This window comes from Salvelinus sp. IW2-2015, linkage group LG7, assembly GCF_002910315.2.
Source record: "Salvelinus sp. IW2-2015 linkage group LG7, ASM291031v2, whole genome shotgun sequence".
NCBI classification, from domain to species: Eukaryota; Metazoa; Chordata; class Actinopteri; order Salmoniformes; family Salmonidae; genus Salvelinus; species Salvelinus sp. IW2-2015.
Genome location: NC_036847.1, coordinates 12,263,072 through 12,281,209, shown reverse-complemented (window position 1 = coordinate 12,281,209; position 18,138 = coordinate 12,263,072). Strand labels below are relative to the sequence as shown.

At 42.9% G+C, this 18,138-nt stretch overlaps 1 protein-coding gene across 1 annotated transcript in view; it reads right to left on the bottom strand.

Annotated features, from left to right (window-relative positions):
* Positions 1 to 6,449: 6,449 nt before the first annotated feature.
* The window catches only part of LOC111966403 (phosphatase and actin regulator 3-like), a 58,582-nt gene continuing 46,893 nt past the window's right edge, over positions 6,450 to 18,138 (bottom strand). Inside the window, exons 8-12 of the mRNA XM_023991006.2 lie at positions 9,391 to 9,446; positions 8,737 to 8,798; positions 8,200 to 8,340; positions 7,764 to 7,840; positions 6,450 to 7,378 (exon numbers count right to left, since the gene is read on the bottom strand). Of these exons, the coding sequence (XP_023846774.1) occupies positions 7,363 to 7,378; positions 7,764 to 7,840; positions 8,200 to 8,340; positions 8,737 to 8,798; positions 9,391 to 9,446 (352 nt within the window). The 3' untranslated portion in view covers positions 6,450 to 7,362. The remainder of the gene's footprint in view (positions 7,379 to 7,763; positions 7,841 to 8,199; positions 8,341 to 8,736; positions 8,799 to 9,390; positions 9,447 to 18,138) is intronic.

The window sequence follows — 18,138 nt, the reverse complement described above, 5'->3', positions numbered from 1 at the left end:
CGCTACACCTGAAAGAAATGCCCTCCCCACAACTCAGGCCGGCTAAAATATATAGACCTGCAGACGGCAGAGCTCTCTGGATGTTTGGGATTTCATGGGGGGCCTATTGCTCCAACTTAGCGCTGGGAGCAAAGTGGAAATCAGTTGGAGGCGGTAAAACATGCTGGCCCCCACCATAGACTCTGACCTACGCCAAACCCGCATCATAATGTCCATTCGCGGGAGGATGTGTGCAAGGGGCAAGCGAGACACGTAATCTGCAACACCTTCGCGACGTGTCTCCAGACTCCTGTCACACTAAGCTCCAACGACCAACAACACCGAACAAAACAGACTATAAATGTGCTCCAGTGCTGAACCTGCATTTTCATCTGTGACAGAGGACCTTAGGGCGCCAATCAAATAGGTGCGAATTTGGCGAGCAATGCTCATTGGTGTTCTCTGGCAAATGCCGCAAACGCTCACTGCAACGGTGATACTGGGAGCATGGTCAAAAGTCACAAACTCTACCAACCACTCTGCTGGAAGATCGTCTGGGTCCACTCATCCTGTTTATGAACGCCACCACTTCGGATTTTCCGGAGTCCTGTTTCCTGACCGGTTTTGAGCAGACACATGCACATTGTGGCCTGCTAGAGTGTCATTTTGGCAGGGCTCTGGCAGTGGCTCTCCTTGCAACAAGGCGGAGGTAGCGGTCCTGCCGTTGGGTTGTTGCCCTCCTACGGCCTCCTCCACGTCTCCTGATGTACTGGCCTGTCCCCTTGGTAGCGCCGTCCTTGCTCTGGACATACGCTGACAGACACAGCAAACCTTCTTTGCCACAGCTCGCATTGATGTGCCATCCTGGATGAGCTGCACTACCTGAGCCACTTGTGTGGGTTGTAGACTCAGTCTCATGCTACCACTAGAGTGAAAGCACAGCCAGCATTCAAAAGTGACCAAAACATCAGCCAGGAAGCATTTTTTGGCCCACATGGCGTCACAACAATGTGATCTGATTATAATAGACCAATGACTGTTCATCTGGGTAAGGGGGTGGGCTCTAGACCATCCTATCAGCCAATCAGGGCTGTGTATGTAAATATCTTAAKATGTGTTTCCTAATGCGCACATGATCAGACTGAGCATTTCAAGGGCCAAAGGAGGCTCAGGGAAATAACTCAAATATTTGTTTTGATCATTTATTTTCAGTAAATAACACACTGATTTATTAGACATACAGTGATGATTTAAAAAATAACAAAGACTGCATGGGCGCTTCAATAGCTGTAAAATACTTACTTCCTCTGTCCTTGGGAAAATATAAATTGCATATCATATCAAATTGTATTTGTCACATGCGCTGAATACAACACCTTACAGTGAAATGCTTATTTACAAGCCCTTAACCAACAATTCCGTTTTAATAAAATATATATTTTTTAAGTGAGATAAGAATAACAAATGATTAACTTCTCTGGGATATGTGGGACGCTAATGTCCCACTTGGCCAAAAGCCAGTAAAAATTCAGAAATTCAAATAAATTACTATAAAAATCTAACTTTCATGAAATCACACATGAAAMATAACAAATTAAAGCTACACTTGTTGTGAATCCAGCCAACTTGGCAGAATTCAAATAGGCTTTACGACGAAAGCACACCAAACGATTATGTTAGGTCAGAGCCAAGTCACAGAAAAACACAACCATTTTTCCAGCCAAAGAGAGGAGTAACAAAAAGCAGAAATAGAGATAAAATTAATCACTAACCTTTGATGATCTTCATCAGATGACACTCATAGGACTTCATGTTACACAATTACATGTATGTTTTGTTCGGTAAAGTTCATATTTATATCCAAAAATCTGAGTTTAGGCGGGACTTGGCCAAAAGCCAGAGAAATGCAGAGCGCCAATTCAAATAACTTACTATAAAATCTAACTTTCATTAAATCCACACATGAAAAGATACCAATTTAAAGCTACACTTGTGTGAATCCAGCCAACATGACAGAAATTCAAATAGGCTTTTCAGCGAAAGCAAACGATGCTATTATCTGAGGATAGCAACAGAGTAAACAGAGAGAGAGAAGCGATATTTCAACCCTGCAGGCGCAACACAAAAACGCAGAAATTAAAAATATTATTCATGCCTTACCTTTGACGAGCTTCTGTTGTTGGCACTCCAATATGTCCATAAAGATCACAAATGGTCCTTTTGTTTGATTAATTCTGTCGAAATATATCCAAAAATGTCCATTTATTTGGCGCGTTTGATCCAGAAAACATCGGTTCCAACTTGTGCAACGTGACTACAAAATATCTCAAAAGTTACCTGTAAACTTTGACAAAACATTTCAAACTACTTTTCTAATACAACTTTAGGTATCTTAACGTAAATAATCGATAAAATTGAAGACGGATGATCTGTGTTCAATACAGGATTAAAACAAACTGTAGCTAGCTTTCTGGTCACGCGCCTCGACAAGTACACTTCAAGTGACCCTCGTTCAAGATGGCCGTACTTTATTACACAAAGGAAAAAACCTCAACCAATTTCTAAAGACTGTTGACATCCAGTGGAAGCGTAGAACTGCGCAAGAAGGTCAATTAGAAATCTGGATCCCAATGAAAAACCCATTGAAAAGAGAGTGACCTCAAAACAAACAAAATCTGAATGGTTTGTCCTCGGGGTTTCGCCTGCTGATTCAAACAGTTTTAGAAACTTCAGAGTGTTTTCTATCCAAATCTACTAATAATATGCATATCTTATCTTCTGGGGATGAGTAGCTGGCAGTTGAATTGGGTATGCTTTTCATCCAAACGTGAAAATGCTGCCCCCTATCCTAGAGAAGTTAAAGAACAGCAGTAAATAACAATAGCGGGGCTATATACAGGTGGTACCGGTACAGAGTCAATGTGCGGGGGAACCGGTATTGAGGTAATATGTACATGTAGGTAGAGTTATTAAAGTGATTATGCATAGATAATAACAGAGTGTAGCAGCAGCATTCCAGAGGGGGGCAATGCAAATAGTCTGGGTAGGTAGGTGTTGGAGTCGTGCCTGGCCGTGCAGTTATGAGTGAACAAGGAGTACAGGAGGGGACTGAGCACGCACCCCTGAGGGGCCCCTGTGTTGAGGCTCAACGTGGCGGATGTGTTGTTACCTACCCTTACCACCTGGGGGCAGCCCATCAGGAAGTCTAGGATCCAGTTGCAGAGTGAGGTGTTTAGTCCCAGGGWCCTTAGCTTAGTGATGAGCTTTGAGGGCACTATGGTGAACACTGAGCTGTAGTCAATGAATAGCATTCTCACATAGGTGTTCCTTTTGTCCATGTGTGAAAGGGCAGTGTGGAGTGCAATTGAGATTGCATCATCTGTGGATCTGTATGCAAATTGGAGTGGGTCTAGAGTTTCTGGGATAATGGTGTTGATGTGAGCCATGACCAGCCTTTCAAAGCATTTCATGGCTACAGACGTGAGTGCTACGGGTCGGTAGTKATTTAGGCAGGTTACCTTAGTGTTATTGTGCACAGGGACTATGGTGGTCTGTGTAAAACATGTTGGTATTACAGACTCAAAAACAGGGAGAGGTTGAAAATGTCAGTGAAGACACTTGCCAGTTGGTCAGCGCATGCTCAGAGTACACGTCCTGGTAATCCATCTGGCCCTGCGGCCTTGTGAATGTTGACCCGTTTGAAGGTCTTACTCACATCGGCTGCGGAGTGTGTGATCACACAGTTGTCCGGAACAGCTGATGCTCTAATGCTCGTTTCAGTGTTACTTGCCTCGAAGCGAGCATAGAAGTAGTTTAGCTTGTCTGGTAGGCTCGCTGGGCAGCTCTCGGCTGGGCATCCCTTAGTAGTCTAATAGTTTGCAGGCCCTGCCACATCCGACGTGCGTCAGAGCCGGTGTATAACGATTCGATCTTAGTCCTGTGTTGAAGCTTTGCCCGTTTGATGGTTCGTCAGAGGGCATAGTGCGATTTCTTATAAGCTTCTGGGTTAGAGTCTCGCTCTTTGAAAGCAGCAGCTCTACCCTTTAGCTCAGTGCGACTGTTGCCTGTAATCCATGGCTTCTTGTTGGGGTATGTACGTACAGTCAATGTGGGGATGACGTCCTCGATGCARTTATTGATGAAGRCAGTGACTGATGTGGTGTACTCCTCAATGCCATCGGAAGAATCCCGGAACATATTCTAGTCTGTGCTTGCAAAACAGTCCTGTAGTTTAACATCTGCTTCATCTGACCACTTTTTTATAGACCGATATTATAGAATTATAGAATTTTTGCCTGTAAGCAGGAATCAGGAGGATAGAATTATGGTCAGATTTGCCAAATGGAGGGCGAGGGAGAGCTTTGTACACATCTGGGTGTGGAGTAAAGGTGGTCTAGAATTATTTTCCCTCTGGTTGCACATTTAACATGCTGATAGAAATGAGGTAAAACTGATTTAAGTTTCCCTGCATTAAAGTCTCCGTCCACTAGGAGCACCGCCTCTGGATGAGCGTTTTCCTGTTTGCTTATGTCGGTATATAGCTCATTGAGTGCGGTTTTAGTGCCAGCATCGGTCTGTGGTGGTATATAGACAGCTACGAAAAACACAGATGAAAACTCTAGGTAGATAGAGTATCTCGTGATAAGCTGTAGACCGCACTACCTCAGGCGAGCAAAACCTTGAGACTTCKTTAGATATTGTGCACCAGCTGTTTACATATATGCATAGGCCCCCGCCCCGTGTCTTACCAGAGGCTSCTGTTGTCCTGCCGATAGTGTATAACCCGCCAGCTGTATGTTCTTAATGTCGTCATTCTCCCACGATTCAGTGAAACGCAAGATATTACCTTTTTTTTTTTTWRCCCCTTTTTCTCCCCAATTTCGTGGTATCCAATTGTTAGTAGTTAATGTCTTGTCTCATCGCTACAACTCCCGTACGGGCTCGGGAGAGACGAAGGTCGAGAGCCATGCGTCCTCCGAAACACAACCCAACCAAGCCGCACTGCTTCTTAACACAGTGCGCATCCAACCCGGAAGCCAGCCGCACCAATGTGTCAGAGGAAACACCGTACACCTAGCGACCTGGTCAGCGTGCACTGCGCCTGGCACCCCACAGGAGTCGCTAGTGCGCGATGAGACAAGGATATCCCTACCGGCCAAACCCTCCCTAACCCAGACGACGCTAGGCCAATTGTGCGTCGCCCCATGGACCTCCCGGTCGCGGCCGGCTGCGACACAGAGCCTGGGCTCGAACCCAGAGTCTCTGGTGGCACAGCTAGCACTGCGARGCAGTGCCCTAGACCACTGCGATGCAGTGCCTTAGACCACTGCGCCACCCGGGAGGCCCCCATATATTACCATTTTTAATGTCCCGTTGGTAGGATATACGTGCTTTCCGTTCGTCCCATTTATTTTCCAGCGATTGAACATTAGCTAGCAGGACGGAAGGCAAGGGCAGATTAGCCACTCGTCGCCTGATCCTCACAAGGCACCCTGATCGCTCCCGCGAAATCTGTTTCCTTCTCCTACGAATAACGGGGWTCTGGGACTGGTCGGGTTTCTGTATTATATCCCTCCCGTCCGACTCATTGAAGAACACTTCATCCAGTTTGAGGTGAGCAATCGCAGTTCTGATGTCCAGAAGCTCTTTTCGGTCATAAGAGACAGAAGCAGCAACATTATGTACAAAACAAGTTACGAACAACGCAAAAAAAATAGCATGGTTGGTTAAGAGCCAATAAGTTGGCAGCCTTCCCTCCGGCGCCATCACATTTCATTGATTCGTCGCATCCGTGGTCATCTCCTTCTCAAAACCCATTGGATGAGATGGTCAGTAGTCCTTCCACGCTCACCTTCTTATCCAATGGGTTTTGAGACAGTCGAGGATAGAGGACGTGAGGAAATGCAATTGAAATTCTCCCCTTGTTTCGCCCATTCCTCACCTCCCTCTCACAGCACATTGGGGGAGAGGAGTGAAGGATCCTCCCCATAGGCTACAATGCACTTTCAAGGCGAGGCAAGGAGTGGAGGAAACAAGGACAAAGGAAGCAAGAATTTGACAGCTAGTTTTCAAACACAGACTCACACACACAATGCTTGAAGAGTTTACTGATTATAATGATTTCATTATTGTCAATTATTTTGTTGACAGAACCAATTGTATTATTATTATTGTATTATATGATATTATATCAACTACTAAAACATAAAAATGCTGTTGTTATTCTTTTTAATTCTTCAGGAATGTTTAGCATGGCTATAAATAATAGAGAAGTTGACTAAAGCACAAAAAGCCCTGGCAACTAGGCATGACAAAGAAACGTTCAGTGTTTCTTGTGACATGTAGATGTTTTGTTGTTGCTAGGTGGAGTTATGGTTTTATTGTGCCTACCTAGACATTTATTCCTGTAACTACACGTGAAGCTGCAAGAAAATCGTTTATCAAACCATTTTGACATTTTTACCCTGATGTCACACATTGGCCCCTTTATTTTTTAGAAAGACCCTTATCAACTAGGTAATTATTAGGGTTGGAGCAAAAACCTACAGGACGGTAGCTCTCCGGGAAAAGGTTTGGAGAGCCCTGCTGTATATTATCTCATATTGCCTGTCAGACTCATGAATCTCACATTCACTCTGCTTACTATGGTATCTTGCTACTTTCTGAGCAACACAAAGGGGAAGGCTGGATTGAGGCTTTTACCTGTTCAGCTACCTAGCAATCAGTTTATTAATACTTTTAAAAAAGGTGATTACCAAAAATAAGATGCATACATTTTTTTTTGAAGACCTTGTATTTTGAAGACAAGTAGTGCTTACAAAGGTTCTCTCTTTTGAGTGAAGACATTGACAGTCCGGTTCAGATTGACATATATACAGTTGGTACGAAATWCACCCACGACCGACCACACAGTCCCCCCCCCATCCTCCTCAAGTGACACGTTATTCAAAAAAAGAAAAGGTGAAGCTGGTCACATGCACAACGTCATCTTCCCTGTACGTATTCGCCACCTTCTCAAAGGAGTCAGTTTGAAAAAACACGCACACACAGGCATTGTTCTTCCCTCAGCTCCATCTTAACCGACAGGCAGATAGACGGAGTCCGAGTTCGAGGTTCTGTCTTTAGTCTTCTGTCCAGTCAGCTCCCACGTTGGAGACACAGCCTCCGGGATTCACTGCTACACCCCCAAACATCACCGTCTGTCCACCTCCCCTCGACGAAACCTAGGGGCGCGCTGGAGGAATTGAGGACACCCTGCAGACAAAGGAATGGGCTCTGGAAGAATGTCCTCCGGGCTCCGGCAGTTTCTAACCGCCACCGACGCAGCAACCGAAAATTCTAGGCTCAGCATTATTTCTTCACGGAAGAAACTCCCCTTCGTATTCACGGCCTGTGGAACCTACAAAAGGAGAGGGAGGTGAAAGAGTGAGGGGGGGTGATCATGAGCACAGAAGGTGCCTTTGTAATCACTCCAGTTATGATTACAGCTATTCATCAATCTTGGGCTATTTTTAGCACAGCTTTGTGTGCCGGGTGAGTGGGGCCGCTGTCTCCCTAGGTCACTCACAAATTGACTAGAGGATCTTCGTTTACCGCACATGCTTAATTGGGGACAGACAGCATTTGTCATTTCTCTTGCCAATATCAGGCCCCCGGGAAGGTAAGCAAGGACTCCCCTCCCCCTTTTAAGCATGCACATCGATCTTTAGCTCTGTGGACCTTTTCTGTGGAGCTAAAAATAGAGGCAGCCGCAGCAGAGAATAGAAGCAAACACACCCACTTACCTCGTAAGGTGCTTGCTCGAGGCGTGCACCTCCATCTCGGTGCTTTTGAATTCGTTCAACTCCTTTCGGATAGCCGCCTGTGGAGGAATAAAACGAGCGTTAGACTAGAGACCATCCTTTAAGCGGAGACGGACATCGCACATCGACCCACGAAAATTGTCACGTAGCTCGAGAGAGTAGTAAACAAAAAAAATACGACAAGGTCTTAGCCATAACAGTGAGACATGCTGGCGCTATGGAGGTGGTAGCAAGGACAACAGTATGTTTTCACAGTTCCAGAACTCAATGCTTTTAGSCCTTTAATAAATAGGCCCTACATCACAACATACTCTGATAAGGTGATGTGCCAGTCACTTTAAGTGGTGAATTTTGTGTGGAATGTGAAATGGAAGAGATGCTGCAGGAGGGTTCCTTGTTTTTGACACCGATGACACACCTTATCGGCTGCAGAGAGCCTAGTCCAGGGCTTGTCTGCTCTTCGGTCGTAATCCTGAGCTTTGGCCACCTCTACATAGTCACTGAAACGGATGAGAATCTTTCGGTCCCGTAGCTCGTCAACTGTGGGCCGCTGATTGAGCTGAAATACACAATGGGAACGGAGAGGCTTTGGTATGAATGAGTACAGTCATTTGACAGGCACGTGTTTGGTTGAATAAGGATTACATTAGCTGGCCATGTTTGGCTTTTTCCTGTATTCATTCGTGATTTTGCATCAAAATGCTGCTCCCAGAAAAGTAATGATTTTGCCATACAAAGGTATTTTTGGGCAAATGTACATATTTATATGTTCTTATCCAGAGCAAAATAAATATTTATCTAGTGCACAGCATGAGGTCAACACAAAATATACAAACAGAACAAGTACTAGTCAGAAGAAATAAATCTGATGTCAGCAGGTTGCATTACTGTAATATTGTATTATTACACTAATAATATTAGAGTAATTAATTAGTATAATAATGGTGTAACATACCTTTCTGTTGAGCCGCTGTTTGATCTCCCTCCTCTCTTCTTGTTCTGTCTGGTCATTTCTCTCTAAACCAAGGAGAAGAAAATAATTAGTGATATGACAAAGACACTGATAAGAACACTTGAGAGGTTGGAAAACACATTTCCCAATAATGATGTCACGTGTTTTCATCACTGTTTTCCCTCTAATCCACATAACAGTGATGTCACTGTTTGACCCTAAACCTTATCTACTGGTGAAAGAGTGTCCCACTGTGTTCCACTCTCTGCCTGTAGAGACACAGATTAGGCTTCAGACATTACGAATGAAGTCTAATCCATGGGAATATATTTGAAAGTTTAAAACATAATTCCTTACAGGAGTGTAAATCTTGTTCCACTGAGGGTCAGATCCAGATCCTAATAAAATGGCCTCCTGAGAATGCCATCACCAACATCAAGTTGGGTTATGTATGTTGGAAGACAATGTGCGCTCATCTGTTCCGCTCGTCTCCTGAATTTTACACGAGTGAATGTATTTATCATAATACATTTATGTAGGCCCATTGTCTACCTTGGTAGATTTATTCAGAAATTGTGCATGAATTTCACATAGCTTAATGAAAAACAAATATATATATATAAAAAGAGCAGATATTAAAATAATTTTACAACTCACGTTTTAGGATATTCCGACTCTCCAACTCTTCCACATTTGGTCTCTGGCTGAGTCTCCTACGAAAAAACACCAGAACCACGTTCTGAACCATTTTCGATTCAAGCTTCGTCAACATCCAAGAAGTAACTTTTAAACCAAGTCCGCCGGATCAATTCTTCTCAATGTAGTTGTTCTATTGGGGAACTCCCTGTCTTTCCATCTCCCGTCTAGAGCCCGACTATGATGCTTTGGTAGAGACACTCCCCACATCTGGAATACCCACAGACGTGCAATTTCTTGTATTTTCCGTTATACTACTGTTGAGCTCTGGCTGCCTTATACTATTGTCTCAAATCTTGAAATAATAGAGAGACTAGGAACAAACACTAGCTCTACTGTCATCCGCTGTTGCCTGTGCAGCTGCTCGCTTCACTGTCATCCCTTGCAGTCTACGCGACACACACACGCAGCAACCCTTTTGAACTGGGTCGTGATGTGCTACTCAGGAGAGCCTGCCTCCTTTTTCCGACTGCATGCATAATTTGTTGTCAGGAGGAGGTGCATACGAGATTTCCACTGAAGGTATCCCCCATCGCTATTCAGACAATTATATTTCTCATTATCACAAAGCTGCTTCTTTTGTACAATTTAAATGTATATATATATATATTTTTTTTTACCTACAGTGAAATAGTAAATAAAGGGTAATTGTAACCTATCTTGACTCGCCTATCAAAATGTACTTCTGACATTGGTAGCTACACATCTAGATCTCAAACTGTTAATTAAACAATCCAATTATTTTATTTAATAATGATTGCATATTAATAAGATCATACAGGCTCATACAATAGAAAATAATGACTAATTCATGTTTGCTTATACCTCACTATCAAAGCTTCAAACAATCCACATAAACCAAAATGCCGCTGACTTTGGAGTCACCTGTGCAAGGGAACATTTCAAAGACTTTAATATCAATAATAGATAGGGGTCAGCTCCGCACAGCATGGGTCAAACCCACCGCCCGAAAGATGAAGGTATCAAGACAGAGGGCACCGCACAACCTCACAGCACGCCTTGCCCCAGACCACCTTCAAACCTTTAAAAGTCCAACGCTCTGAGTGAGGACCAAAGTCAGGTCACACACCCTGAAGCCGCACGCGTTGACCTCCCCACTTGCTGCTCACTCCCTCTGAAAAGATGAAGGTGCTGGAACCTTAACATTTACAAGCAAAGTATGCTAATGGTGAATGCTAATAATGCAATGCAAATATACAGAGTAATCATGCTTGTATTCAAGAAAATGACAAACGTGTTTAATAGGATCATTACAAGATGATGAAATGTAGGTTATGAAACCTATATGCTACATTATTGAATTTGGGTTATGAGGTAGGCTAAGTCAGTTGTGCATTTATACATTTATAGGCCTACTGCATTAATACATTTATGAGAATCAATAGGTATATCAATAATTTAAATTACATTTAAACAGCAGGAAATCTTAGACTTGCGACAAGTAATAACTGCAGATTAATTTGATATAAGTTTCCCTTTGTCCGATAGATACATTTTCCATGGAAAAATAATATTAGCCCATGTTATATGTATTTTTAGAGATCATGCTCAGAATGCACAAGTTACAAAGTGCCTATGTTTAACATCTAGGGCTACTATTTATTCAATAAATTGTATTGTAGCCTACATTAATTTATGTAAAGTTTTGTCACGGATACACAATCTGGTGTCAGATCTTCCCACTTCATATTAAGCTTGTTTTGTCGAAGACATTTATTTTTGAACATGTCGGTCTACTTTCCAATCACCAAAAAAGGCACTTCACAAGAGCCATCATCTATATACCACATCATCTATATCCCACATCTGCCAGTCCAGTGCGAGTGAATGAGAAAGGCATTCCAACAGATGTGGTTGCATAAAATTTTCAACAGATGAAATGGAGAATCACTCTCAAAGCCCCAATGGATGCTATATCACCATGATATTGACCTGGTCGATGGGTTGCTTAGCAACACGTTTCTCATGGAAATCTAATACAATGGATTCTTCCCGGGGAACCCTTACTACAGTACACCTCAGCAACCCACCAGTGGGTATTATGTTGCAATGTAGGCCTGCCTAATCATAGCTGTGTGTATGTGTAGATTAGAACATTTACTTTTCTTGGCAACAAATAATATCTTAACTTGGGGGATTTGGAAAGGTAACGTCAAGAGACAGAGGGCTCATACAAATATTAATGTTTTGATGTTTCCTACCCTATAATTATATAGGCCTATATTGACTGAAGGACAGCCGTCTAAAATACAATACAGTTTAGAAATTCTGTTTTTCTTGAACATAGAACATGAGATGTATATGCTGCAGGTGTATAAGGTAGCCTACCCACTGTCCTACAATGACTCACAGAATTTGTGTCAGCACGAGTTTACAAACACTGTGGCCGGGATTCAATTGGGCATTTTTCACAGATGTTCGCAGAGATCGCATGGTAAATGCTGCGCATGTTGGCTTAAGCCTAAATTACCTTTAACTAGTGTCTACTACACAGCTGCCAATGTTCCTTTTAAAAGGTTCCCATTAGATAAGCCAGTCAAAATTGGCTATACCGTAAAAATAAAAAAAGATTTTTAGATCAGATTGTAGAAATACGTGGGTTTATGACTAGTGATGACCCCTTTTAAAAGGCATTTTTTCCAAACACTCAGATCGCATTCATTTACGCACTGAAGCGTAAATTACCATTAAAAGGTCCGTAGTGCGCTGTTCTGTAAGCTGTTCTGTAACCCGTTTGGATTGAATCCTTAGTAGTATAASATATAGCCTATAAAACAATACTAGGATAAATATAAAGCCCTGCTAGTCGTGCCCGAAAAGAAAAGGAAAGTAAACTTTGAGTAGGCGGTTAAAGCAGGCATTAGGTCTCTTTTATCCTTCAACCACAAATTGACGGCCAAAAGAAGGCAGCCAGACTGCAGTGAGCAGTCACAGTAACCCAGCTCTCCGCAAAACACATCTTTTGCTGGCCCGGAGTCTGGTCAAGCGTGTAACGCTCTCGCTTCTGTAACCATATAGGCCTGATTCCCCTGCAGCGGGGATCCCGGTTCCATCCCGGCATAAACGCTACTCATTTCTGCCCTATATTTTGTCTCCCTGCTTCTCTCCCATCCTGTCATAAAAATAGGAATTAGTTTGGAATTCCACTCCTTCAAAATAAATAAAAAACATCTCCTGCATTCTGGCCTACTGTATATTGCACTTTCCCCACCATTTCTCCTCAACAACACACATTTAGCAGAGGAGTGGGAGAGAGAGAGAGAGAGAGAGGAGTGCACCGGGATGCATTATTCAATAGTATCTGAGCTAAGAATAGCCCCGCCGTAGCGCCGCCGCAGCAGAAGTGGATGGCAGAGAGCACTATTGATAGAAAGGTTATTTCACACTGTGATAACGGACAGAATGTGTCATTATCCCAGTGATAAGCTAGGACAGCATCTTTTTTTCTGCTCCCATCGCAACACAACTGGCAGTTTCTCTTATCTGGAGAGGCTAGGAAATGTTTTAAATTAAATCTAAGCTAGGAGCCGTTAGGGAGATCTAAGCCGGGAGTGATGGACTGTTTTTGCCTTTCAGTAAGGGTACTCTGGGGAAATATGCTTTACTCCTCTGCTAAGCTTCCCTCTTCTCCGCCATCTTCAGGGCTAAATATAGTTGGGCTTTCCCTTCTCTAAAAAAGTGCAGTGTCACCAAAATATGGAGCATACACAGCAAACTGGCACATACAGTGCAGACCCCTTGACTTTTTCCACATTTTGTTACATTACAGCCTTATTCTAAAATGTATTGAATTGTTTTTTCCCCCTCATCAATCTACACACAATACCCCATAATGACATTTTTGCAAATCTATTAAACATTTTACATAAGTATTCAGACCCTTTACTCAGTACTTTGTTGAAACACCATTGGCAGCGATTACAGCCTCGAGTATTCTTCGGTATAACGCTACAAGCTTGGCACACCTGCACTTGCGGAGTTTCCCCCATTCTTCTCTGTAGATCCTCTCAAGCTCTGTCAGGTTAGATGGGGAGGCTCGCTGCACAGCTATTTTCAGGTCTCCAGAGATGTTCGTTCTTGGTTTCATCAGACCAGAGAATCCTGTTTGGCTTCTGTCTGGTGGAGTGCTGCAGAGATGGTTGTCCTTCTGGAAGGTTCTCCCATCTCCACAGAGGAGCTCTGTCAGAGTGTCTATCGGGTTTTTGGTCACCTCCCTGACCAAGGCCCTTCTTCCCCGATTGTTCAGTTTGGCCGGGCGGCCAGCTCTATGAAGAGTCTTGGTGGTTCCAAACTTCTTCCATTTAAGAATGATGGAGCCCACTGTGTTCTTGGGGACCTTCAATGCTGCAGAGTTTTTTTGGTACTCTTCCCCAGATCTGTGCCGCGACACAATCCTGTCTCTGAGCTCTATGGACAATTCCTTCGACCTCATGGCTTGGTTTTTGCACTGACATGRACTGTCAACTGTGGGACTTTATATAGACAAGTGTGCCTTTCCAAATCATGTCCAATCAATTGAATTTACCACAGGTTGACTCCAATCAAGTTGCAAGGATTATCAATGGAAACAGGATGCACATGAGCTTAATTTCGAGTCRCATAGCAAAGGGTCTGAATACTTACGTAATAAGGTGTGTTTTTTATTTGTAATCAATTTTTTCAAAAAAAACGGTTTTCGATTTGTAATTATGGGGTATTGTTTGTCAATTGATGAGGACTTTTTTTATTTAATCAAATTTTAGAATAAGGCTGTAACGTAACAAAATATGGAAAAAGGGGGTCTGAACACTTTCCGAATGCACTGTATACTACTAGTGTTACCATGTAAAGAAGGAATAAGCAGCTCAAATAAATGTCTACTCTAGTGTGCGAATCAAAATGTTTACAAGTCTCAATATTTGCAGTGAACCTTTTCATGTGGTCTTTGTCTTGTCTGGCGGTAACTGTGACTAGGGCTGTTGCGATGACCGAATTACTGCCATACCGGCAGTCAAAGGCAGTCAAATTCCACGTGACCGTTTAGTSACGATAATTAGGCTTCTCCAAGTTCTGATGCTGCTGATGGTCATCAGTAGCCTACCAAACTTTCTAACTGCCTGGTACTCAGCACTCTATTGTCCCTCTAATCACTCAGACATCAATACAAATGTTTTAGACAATCTAATCAAACACTTCATGTTGTGCAACATTTCAATAGGCTATGCAATTGCGCAAGAAAACAGAGTGATGGCCTCTACTAAAAAGAGGAAGATCAGCTTTCCTTAGGCTAGATCTATTGTAAGGACCGACACCGGAGATGAGAAGCGGGTACGGGGTGTCAACATTTAAATCAGGAAACAGACCAAGACAAGAACAGCATCAGCACACGGGTACAAAACGGCAAACGACAATTAATGCAGAAGCAGGGAACAGAGCGGGGAACCAGACAGAGATAGGGGAGGTAATGACAGAGGTAATTGAGTCCAGGTGAGTCCAATAATTGCTCATGCGCGTGACGGGGGTGGAATGCATGTGTGCGTAATGATGGTGGCAGGAGTGTGTAAMGCTGGGGAGCCTGGTGCCTTCGAGCGCCAGGGAGGGGGAGTGGGATCAGGTGTGACACCTACTATGTTTATTTTTAAACTTTCCTAATATTAAGCACATTGCATATATTTACAACAGGAGTATAGCCTACCTGGCTGGCATGAAAATAAACCACGGGGAAAAGCGTCCTCCATTTGCTATTTAAGTGCATAGATGACATTAATTTTTCCAGCTGCCCGTTTTTATACAGGTGCTTGATAATTGTCCATTCTAAATGTTTTCCGCTAATGGAACATTTTCGCTTATATCCTACTACCATATGCGCATTGCTGKGCTTAAGGTGAATAATATAGCCTAATCGTTTATCAACATTTTAAGCTAAATGTTCTGATCTGTTGAGTAAAAACGTTGATGCTAGTGGTTGTATTAATTTGGGATCTATCGCATCCCACAACTGTCCCAGACTATTTTAAGCTTTTTTTAAAAGTTTAGAATATTTATTTATTCTCGCACAGAATAGAATACATCGACCTTTGTACTATGGGGGATAGTAGATTGACATAGGCTAATGCTTTTGCTGTACGTTAAGCCTACTCATCTTGTTGGCTGACGAAAAGTAAATGCGGACAGGTCTTCCAATATCTTCAATATGCACCTCGGAATTGGATAAGGACGTGCGCAGTTGCGTCCCTGATGTCTTTTTATTTTACCTTTATTTAACTAGGCAAGTCAGTTAAGAACAAATTCTTATTTTCAATGACGGCCAAGGGAACAGTTGTTCAGGGGCAGAATGACAGATTTTTACCTTGTCAGCTCAGGGATTCAATCAACCTTTCGGTTACTAGTCCAACGCTCTAACCACTAGGCTACCTGCCGCCCCACACCTGCCGTCTTCACTTGTAGCCTGTGAGAAAGACCCGATCACGTGATGGAGCGTGAAGGGCACAACGGCCACTGGCCTGAAAAGGCATGGATTTTTTTAGGGTGCATTATGGCCACACAAAGGGGATGCCGCCGTGAAATTCTAGGCATTATCAAGTGCTTGTCAAATTGTGACTGATGTAGTGTTACAGCCTGTGCAAAAAACAAAGCAGAGCTCATGCCTTTCATGCAACTTTTTTCATTAGAGTCACAACATGCAGCCTAACAATGTATTAAAATTCTAAACATAAATCGCCCAACGATTGTAGAACAACTAAAGTTACATTAACAACTCTAAAATGAAGCATAAAGGAGTACATATTTCTTTGTTAACCTCTCAACACAGAATAGCCACATGTGCACTCCCTCAAATCGTTTGGAGAAAATATCCTTCCCATTTTATTCAGCTTTGTTCAATTCTTCATACTATAAAATAATGCCACGGAATTCTAAGAAAATCTTGTCTGCTAAATTAACTAGTGTAGCCCACAGCCATTTGGCATAGCATACTATTCTGTTCTTCTGAAATAGACTATATTTTCTTCATATCATGCTTCTTTAGACCAGTCTAAAATAAATAATGGATTTATTGTGAAGGTGTAGGCTATATTACATGGATTTATTAGACTTTTTAAAAAGGTCAACATCAGTGGCTTGTAGTGGAAGCCAGGAGATGCTAAATGTGTTTGTTAATTAACGGTCAATTACRGTGAGGCCGACAGGTATTTGCTTGACAATCACCGGCTGACAAAACATTCGTGACCGCCACAGCCCTAACTGACCGCCACAGCCCAAACTGACTAGACGATGGGAGCACAAATTATAGTATACTGAGATAAGAGTCCCTACAGCCGGTCCGAAATCACTCCCTACCGCTACCCCTTGGTCCTAACCCTTCAATGTTTGCTGATCTGAAGGGTCTGGATAGTTAGGAGCAATGTAGTGCTGCTTCCATCATATCACTTCCACTGTACAAATCTGAAAATCTCTGATCTGTAGGCCTCAGATCAGAGGGTCTAGGGGAAGATGTAGGGAACAAATTGGGACCGACTGCTTGGGTGGTGCCCTATGCTCCTGTGAGTTCTCTTCTACAGTGCTCACACAGGTCTCCAACTCGTGGTCCTGGAGGCCCACTGTGTGTGCAGATTCTAGTTTCAAAAGCARATCATAAACCAGGCTTAATTCAACGGTCAAAACTCCGACATTTAGGGGGAGAAATGTTAGAGGTATAGTGGTCCCCCTGAAATATGTTTACCAGTTCATCTCAAATGGGGTCTAATTCAGTACATAGCCTATAGGACACACAGTTGGTTTCCAGATCCCGATTGGGATGCAGTTCTTTACACACTTAGGACAGCATTTTACACAAGCAAAATAACTATCATATTTCAAATAGAATGGAAGGCATATTATTCAGTTCCAAATACAACTTTCAATTGCATTCTGTGCACCCCCTTCAATGGAATCACACAGCAAATTATTATGTTTGATGCTAGTTTTTGCATCTATGCTCTTTTGTGTGACAAGCCTACAATGGCGACCTCAATGCGACCTTCCTCAGACAGCTCCACATCTCACTCCCATGCAAGAGGATTTTCGTCTTCACAAAGCACACTGCCTGACCCTGGGGCTCTTACGCAAGCCTCTTACAAGTCATGCTGCCACTGCTGCTCTGACGTGGCCTTTTACATAAGGTGTTTGTTTGCAGCTGGTAGTGAATACATTCTCTTGTTGTCCTGTGACAAAATTACAATTTGAGTATCCTGTTAGTTTYAGCGGAACTAAAAATAGCCTGAGGTCGATTGTTTTCCTGGGAGTCTCCAACTGTTAAATCGCTTTCTCGAAGGTGAGTAGCACTCGACTGAGTTATTACAGAGCACATTTGTAAAAGAGACCTAGTTCTCAATATGTTTTCCCTGTTGAAATAAAGATTTTTTTTTAAATATATATGTGGCTGGTTACATAACACAGTGGTGTACCCCAGCTTGACACATTGGTGTGAAGGAATAGTCCTGAAATGCCTTTACATTCTATACTCATACCGAACTGTTGTGGTTTTCCGCTAATGTGAAACAGTACACTACAAGAACTATTGGTTTAGAGAAGCGTTTTGTTCCATTACTATTCTGGAAGTCTCGTGTCCATATGCTAATATCTACAGTGCCCCCCCTGGCCTGTACATAGCGAAGACTGTTACTGGAGGTTGTGTTCAAATTCTAATAACTTCCTGTGATTGAACGTCTT